This window comes from Antrostomus carolinensis, unplaced genomic scaffold (genome assembly GCF_000700745.2).
Source record: "Antrostomus carolinensis isolate BGI_N321 unplaced genomic scaffold, ASM70074v2 scaffold46768, whole genome shotgun sequence".
Lineage (NCBI taxonomy): Eukaryota > Metazoa > Chordata > Aves > Caprimulgiformes > Caprimulgidae > Antrostomus > Antrostomus carolinensis.
The window spans coordinates 2,039-9,252 of record NW_010335938.1 but is presented as its reverse complement, the minus strand read 5'-3'; the positions used below and the strand labels follow the sequence as shown (position 1 = coordinate 9,252).

Genomic DNA, 7,214 nt, shown 5'->3' with positions numbered 1-7,214 from the left:
GTGGGTCCCCCCCAACTCACAACGTTCAATGATTCTGTGAATACATATATCGTCCCACAAACCCCAAAGTGTCACAGATTAAGCAGCTGTGGTTATTGAAGGCGTCTGATGAAATAGATGGGCAACAGATCTAAAGAATTAGATCTACTTTTGCACTGTTTGAACTGGCCAGTAGCTACTGACAGTATTGTAACTTGTTCAAAGCAAGAAAATGATTCCCCAGGTGGGAATGATCACTAGGGTGTCTTTTCACCAGCTTCTCTCTCTTTAAGTGATTTAGCTTGGACTCCCTTGGATCTTGTCTCATTAATCACTGAACATATTCCAGTTCAACGAGAACAGGTTTTTTGGAAGGTGTTATTGGTTTTGCCAGATGATGATGAATTTGCAGAGGATGATCCCAACAGGTAAGAGTTGGTTGCTAGATCCCTTTCTCACAGCAGGCAGTCAAATAAGAGAAGTAGTAATACCCAGTCCTTGATGTATGTTTTTCCCCATACCATGTCAAATTTCCAGTTTGTTTGGGTTTGTTTTTTTTTTTCTGCCAAGCACTCTAAAGAATATAGCTGTAATTTATTGCAGTGTTTTGTATCTTCACCTGACATTGTTTATTGAATTTCTTTTTTTATGCTGAAAACGGAAACCCTTGAGATATGTAGCAGTGTGGATCACTTCAGGATAGATATTTAGTAGCTGTTTATCCATATCCAAGCAATATCAAGGTTGGGGTTATGACAGATTGTGGTGTCTTAGAGCTGTTGGTGCTAAAACACTATTTTATTTTTTTTTTAATTTAAAAAAAAAAAAAAAAGACTCCAAATACTTGCTCTTTCTTGTTTGGTAGAATGCTGGTGGACTGGTTGAAAGCCAAATTTATAGGAGACAAAAGCTGGAAGAAAAACGCTTCGCAGACAGAAGGCAGAATTCAAACACTGGCATTATGTAATTCTCCTGGCATGCAAGGGAGCAGAACCATTCGAGTCAGTGTGTGTGTAAAGGTAGGTCAGAACGATTTGGTGATACCTGACAGGCCATAAAAGCAGGATGTGCTCTTTTCCAGTAGATTTTGTGTGGAGGATTTTCCCTCTGTGTCCTGTCAGTTGGAGGGAGATGATTCTGAGAGGGATGGATTTTGTTGAAAAGGCCTGAAAAATGATAGATTTTGTCCTTGTTTCCAGTCAGCTGAATATATAAATACATGAATATATAAATACATGAATATATCAATACAGTGCAATAGTTAGAACCTCAATCATCTCAATTCCTGGTGCCAAGTCAAGCGCTGACGTGCACTTTTGTGCTCACCTGCATCTGTTGGGACACATCCGTTCTTTGTCTGTCTTAGAACTTGTTGTCTTAGGATTTGTAGAGCTCCTGGTAATGAATGTCAAAGGTGAATGCTAACAATAGTAAACTGCAGGTTTCAGTATGAAAATAGCTTTATTTGCCTTTAGCTGCATTACTGTTACCATCTTTGTCACTTGTATAGGTGGCACATGGTGCACTGTCCGATTCCGAGCTTGATACAGCCCAGACACAAAAAGACTTACTTGGAACCAGCGGTCTCATTCTTCTCCTGCCCCGTCGAGTTAGGAGTGAAGATGTTGCAGAAGATGATGTTTATTGGCTTTCAGCTTTGCTGCAGTTGAAACAGTTGCTTCAGGCCAAACCTTTCCAGCCGGTAGTTCCCCTGGTGGTTCTAGTCCCCGGTCAGGAAGAGCAAGCCACAGAGAAAGAAGTAGAAGAACGTACGTAATTATTTCTGTGCCTTCAGAAAACAATGTGAATACTTAAGTGTGATAGTTTAATTTGGCTGGCAGTGAAAATATGACACAGCTGCTCGCACTCCTGCCTTTCCCCACACCCAGGGAATAGGGGAGACAATTGTAGGGGTAAAGATAAGGAGACTCCTAGGTTGAGATAAGAACAATTTAATAATTAGAGTAAAACAAAATTAAAATAGTAATGATAATAATAATGATTAATATCGTGTGTGTGTGTATGTGTGTGTATATATATATATAAAAAAAAACGATGTGCAGTACAATCACTCAACACTCACCGATAGTGATCCCAGAGGAGCAAAAAGGAACCCCAAACCAGAAATCACAATCCTGGAAAAGTGAGCCTGAGCGATTCCCGAGAGAATTCCCCCCTTTCTGGTCAGCCCTGGTTAATACAGTGACCATGACGTGATATGATCTGGAATATCTCATTGGCAAATCCAAATGCCAATTTGGGGTTTTGCAAATTACTACACTTCCCTCCTTTGCACTCACAAACTACCCAAACACAGTGTCCTTGTACCTTATCAATGTTCTTCTCATAACAAATCCCACCCTGAAACCAAAACGCAGCTCTTTCTAGCTACTAAGAAGAAAATTAACTCGATCCCAGCGAAACCAGGACATTAGGGCTGCATCAAGTAGAACTGCTGTGGTTAGTGCAGTCTCTCAAATACAGCGTCTACTAAAGGGAGAGACTGTGAAGTACAACACGCTTGAGAGCTTTGCTAGAAATCCAGAGGCCTTAAGGACTGATTAATATGGAAAGAAATGAACTTTCTTTTGGCTTCCAGTTTTCCTTTGCACACAGTATTTGATCCTGAGATGGGGAAAGATGGAGGAGAGAAGTGATGCTGTGAATGTATGCAGAGTATGAGACCAGGTGAGAGTAGGAGATACGCGTTTGTTCTTTCTCTGTGTATGTGACGGGCTTCTTATTTTTAAGGTTTGATGCTGCAGGACTTGATTTCAGCCCAGCTTATTTCACACTACACCATTGTTGAGCTCCCAGGTTCTATCAATGACTTAGAAGGCACCAGAAGGGTAAGAACAGCAACTTGCATGAAGAGAAACCTGACTGGTTTATCATTAACCTCTCAATTACTAATGCCTTATAAGGAATTATTACATTCTCAGTAGCTTATTGCAGCTGAGTCTTGCGTAATTTTTTCTGTTGAAGTTTCTGTAACATAATTTTTGTTCAAAAAGCTCTCTTACCATTTTTTTTTTTCACATACCTGAATTTACTTGTCATGTACTTGCTTGTTAATAGTGATTCCAACATCAGCCAGAACTATTCAGAAATGAAATGTTTCTGCTACTTTTCCATTATTGGTGACTTCTGTTTTAACTGACTCAAGATCAGTGGCGTTTGCTACATAAGAGATAGTTTCTTCTGTGTAATACTGAAAACTGCACTGAGACCAAAATCTATGGATTATGTAAATCCATTCTTGTCTGTCCTGCCTGCATAGGCTAGCAGAGGTACTGTTGCTGCCGAACAGATGAGTGCTAGTGGTGGGTAAGCCTTAAGCTCCCAGCCCTAAATTGCAAAGGACCCTTTGTAGCTCTTTTGGCTGTTGTAAGATCACCCAGTATTACCTCATCTTGGTGGATGGGACTGAGGGATGCCTCTTACCCTCTCACATATGCAAAGAAGGATTGGACGCTCTCTCCCTGACAGCCTCTAGACACCAGCTTCTCCCCTTGTCCTTCAGTCTGCTGTGTGCTTGGCAGTAGTGGCCTGGAGACTCATCAGAAACCCAGGATGGAAAATAATACTTAAAAGTCTAAAGTGTCTTTGTGTGTGTCATAGCAGGGTGGGTTGGAGAGGTGGGAGAAGGTAGTGGTCAAGTTGTCTTGGACTAAAAGGAGCTCCAGCCCCCATTGATCCCTTCTCATCGTGTCTGAAGCAGGTGCCTAAGACAGAAGGTGAGAACAAGACAAGCCCAGAGTGATGCTTCCCCCACAAAGCCTCACAGTTTGCATCTCTTTGCAGTTCCAGAACTGCCAGGATCAGACCTGGCTTCTCTGGATATGGTCACTCTGGGCTAGTTTCTGTGAATCTGTCCAATTTCTAGCAGATGAGTTTTTGCCTCCCCAGTATCCTGCGGCAGGGAATTGCACTGCACAACTGCACTTGGTGTGAACAGGCGTCTTTCTGTCCGTTCCTGAGCCTGCTGCATTTGAATTTAGTTTGTGACCACCTACTTGCAGAATTACGATTGCAAATACCTGGATGATGATAGCTGATTTGTTTCTGGTTTATTGTATAATATCTTGAAGACTGTTACATCAAACTTAAGAGTTGTGAGGTTGAATCCTGCAGAACGGTTTCCAACCACCCATGTTTTGTGTGTCGTAGATCTCTGCGGCTGTGGGCTGGCTGGTTTCCCAATGCCCTGACTCCCCTGACCTCTGCAGTCAGACCCTCCAGGAGTACGTGGAGAATGGGATTGATGGTGAATTTGTCAGGCGTTTCTACCATGACAGGAAGGAGAGGCGTTTAGCTGGCCTGCCATCTCAAGAGTCTGGGGTCATCATAGAGCTGTACAACAGTGTGCTGCAGTTTCTTTCAGATGTGGCATCCTCCAAGCAGCTTTGTGACTTGTCTTGGCCCATTACTGAATTTTCAGAGCCTGGGGGTAACAAGCTGTTACCCCACCTGCAGTGGAACATGCCTGATCACCTGGCCTGGCTGAAGAAGGCTGTGCTGTCCTTCCAGATCCCATACCTAGATCTACCTCCATTAGGTGGTATGTACTTCACGCTGCAGTATCTTCTTGGTGGCATGTCGTTCTCTCAGCTCTACCTGTGCCATCTTGAATTACCAGCCTGTGAGGGTGGGTAGTTTGACTCTGTTATAAATTCTTGCAATTTGCATTTTTGTTTCCTCATAGCTCCTTGGCATCCTGTTTGTCGCATGATTTTTCAGTATGTGTCTCAGATTGCTAGTTCTTCCCTTACTCAACCACTGATCCAGTCTCAAGTGGAGAATCTGTTGAGAAAATCTTACCTGAAGTGGAAAAACAGAACATGTGAGAACTCTGATGAAGATGGACCTTCTGTTGATGATATCCCATGGGATGATATCTTCTTAGTCTGCATTGATCATAAACTAAGAGACTGGAAACCACCCAAACTGCCTATTGCTCCAGGTATCGTGTGTCCTTCTACGACATGGATGATGCTTCCTGCCTAAATGCACTTAATAACTTGACAGTGTGTCACAGCAAGTGATATGTAGCAGGGAGGGAGCTATGATATTGATCTCCTCCTGTGGAACGACACTGTGCTTACTGCACATCTTTCTGCTCTTTGGAGTGTGTATTTAGTGTTGGTTATGACTTGACTTGAGCTTGTGGTTAAAAATTTTGTCACTGTGTGGTGGAATGTGGTCAACATCTTTCAGCCCTCCTGTCACAGTAGGAGAAAGTTTACATTCAACTAAAGGCCAAGAATTAGACCCTCAGAAGTCGTGCAAGCTCAAGTCAGTTTAGGTGGCAGGCTGGGACTGTTAATGAGCACTTCCATTAAGTATGTCTTGGATTCTGTCTGCTTTCAGTTTTGAGTGGAGGGGTTTTTGGTGCCCTGTTAGGCTTAACTATAGGGGAGCCTGTGTTAACCCTATGAATGATGATTATTAACCCACTGAACTTGGATGCACTAGAATTTTTAAAATTAAGATAAAGCAGCATTTTTCAGTCTTTCCCAGTAATCGGGTATCTGTTGAACAGTAATTCAGCTCAAGAAGGCTCCTTTTTACGTGCAGATTACAACTTGAAGCTACTTGAAAGTGAACACACGATTTTTCCTCAAATTGGCTTTTTAATAGTCAGCTTTTCTGAAGGGGAAAATCTGTTCTAATAATAACCACGGGGTTTGGATTTATTCACAGAAGCAGTAAGTGAAGATGGTGAGATTCGTGTGTACTACTTCAAGGAGCATCTAAAGAACTTCGCTCCCCCTTTTTCCTGGGAACAAGCCAGACTGCGCACGCAGGAGGAGATCCGGCAAGGCCACGAGAGGTGAGGCGGCTGCTGGCACTGCCGGTGGGAGTAACACTCAGCTGTCAATTGTGCCATCAGAGTTGCTCAGTGAATTCCAAGGAGGTTGCCTGGGGTCTCTATGATGAACACGTAGTGCAGCCATGATGCTGAAAACCAACATACCAGCAAACCAAAATCCTCCTAGAACGTGCTTGTGTACATCTCCTTGAAATGAGGTACAAGGGTGTGCTGAAACAAGGTAGTAAGTAGGTTTTATTTCTGCAGGGTTGCTGAGCTCTCAAAGAAATGGATTGCTTGGGGAGTGCTTCAAGTGGAGAATTTAACTTCTGCCAAAGAAAACAGTGCTGAGGCTTTGGAACTAGACTTGTACTTTAGGTACACAAAGCATGGAGGGAAAAGTGTGAGGCTGAGGAAAAGCGTAGGAATAAATCATGAGCGTGCCCCCTCCCTTCCATTCACCTGCAGTTGCAGTCTGGATCTGACAGAAGAATTACATATTAGATGATTTGCAGATTTACTCTTTGGTAATTACATGTTAATTTTGCAGCATTTTGCGTTCAAAAGGAGTCTTTATCCCCAACGTGTGGGAAGACATCATGAAAGGCGCACGACTAAGAGAAAATGCTAGAGGTTGAGGAGGGAAGGGTGCCTTAGAGCTGTGTGGCGTTAAAGTATTTGGGATCTCAAGAGTCTAGCTCACTGAGAGCAAAGCCAGTCTCTCTTCCCTCATGGGAGCTTATCTGCTGCTTTGCTCTGGAGAGCAGGAGATGTTGGGTAGACACCTTACTTTGGGGTGAATCCCAGCCCCCTGTCACATTAGTTCCTCTCAAATCCCATGTACAGGGAGTGGTATGTTGGATCCTGGTACAAGGGAATTATGTCTCCAGATGATCAGTTCTTAATCCCTGTTATTTCCAGATTTCAAGGAAAAGTCAACACTCATACCAATTTCTGTGGTTTTGTTTGGTTTTGGTTTTTTTTTTCCCCTCCTCCTTCAGGTCAAGGGTAAAATCTCCCAAGTTTTTTAAGAAGCTCCATAACATCTCCATGGTGCCATGTCATTATGATTCTGGCTTGAGCGTGCTGTCGGGTGAAGAAAAGAGCATTTCCAGGGCAGAGGAATTCACTGACACAGCCTCGGCCCAGGAGTGTCGCCCAGAGCATCTGTTGGCACAGTTGCAACTGGATAAAATAGAAAGCAGGAGGTAAGCTCAACATGAGCCGACAACATGCGTTCACAGCCCAGAGGCCAATAACCGTGTCCTGGGCTGCACCCAGAGCAGCGTGGGCAGCAGGTGGAGGGAGGGGATTCTGCCCCTCTGTTCCGCTCTCCTCAGACCCCACCTGCAGTGCTGCCTCCAGTGCTGGGGCCACCAACAGCACAAGGACATGGAGCTACTGGAGCCAGTGCAGAGGAGGC

The 7,214-nt window shown here is 43.7% G+C and overlaps 1 protein-coding gene across 1 annotated transcript in view; it reads left to right on the top strand.

The window, feature by feature from the left end:
- Nucleotides 1–272: 272 nt before the first annotated feature.
- LOC104530183 (germinal-center associated nuclear protein-like) overlaps nucleotides 273–7,214 on the top strand; it is a gene marked incomplete at its 5' end in the record, with an annotated part of 8,753 nt that continues 1,811 nt past the window's right edge. The window contains 8 exons of the mRNA XM_010174693.1: nucleotides 273–407; nucleotides 845–998; nucleotides 1,490–1,748; nucleotides 2,731–2,828; nucleotides 4,150–4,540; nucleotides 4,685–4,942; nucleotides 5,683–5,812; nucleotides 6,793–6,999. Coding sequence (XP_010172995.1) covers nucleotides 273–407; nucleotides 845–998; nucleotides 1,490–1,748; nucleotides 2,731–2,828; nucleotides 4,150–4,540; nucleotides 4,685–4,942; nucleotides 5,683–5,812; nucleotides 6,793–6,999 — 1,632 coding nt within the window. The remainder of the gene's footprint in view (nucleotides 408–844; nucleotides 999–1,489; nucleotides 1,749–2,730; nucleotides 2,829–4,149; nucleotides 4,541–4,684; nucleotides 4,943–5,682; nucleotides 5,813–6,792; nucleotides 7,000–7,214) is intronic.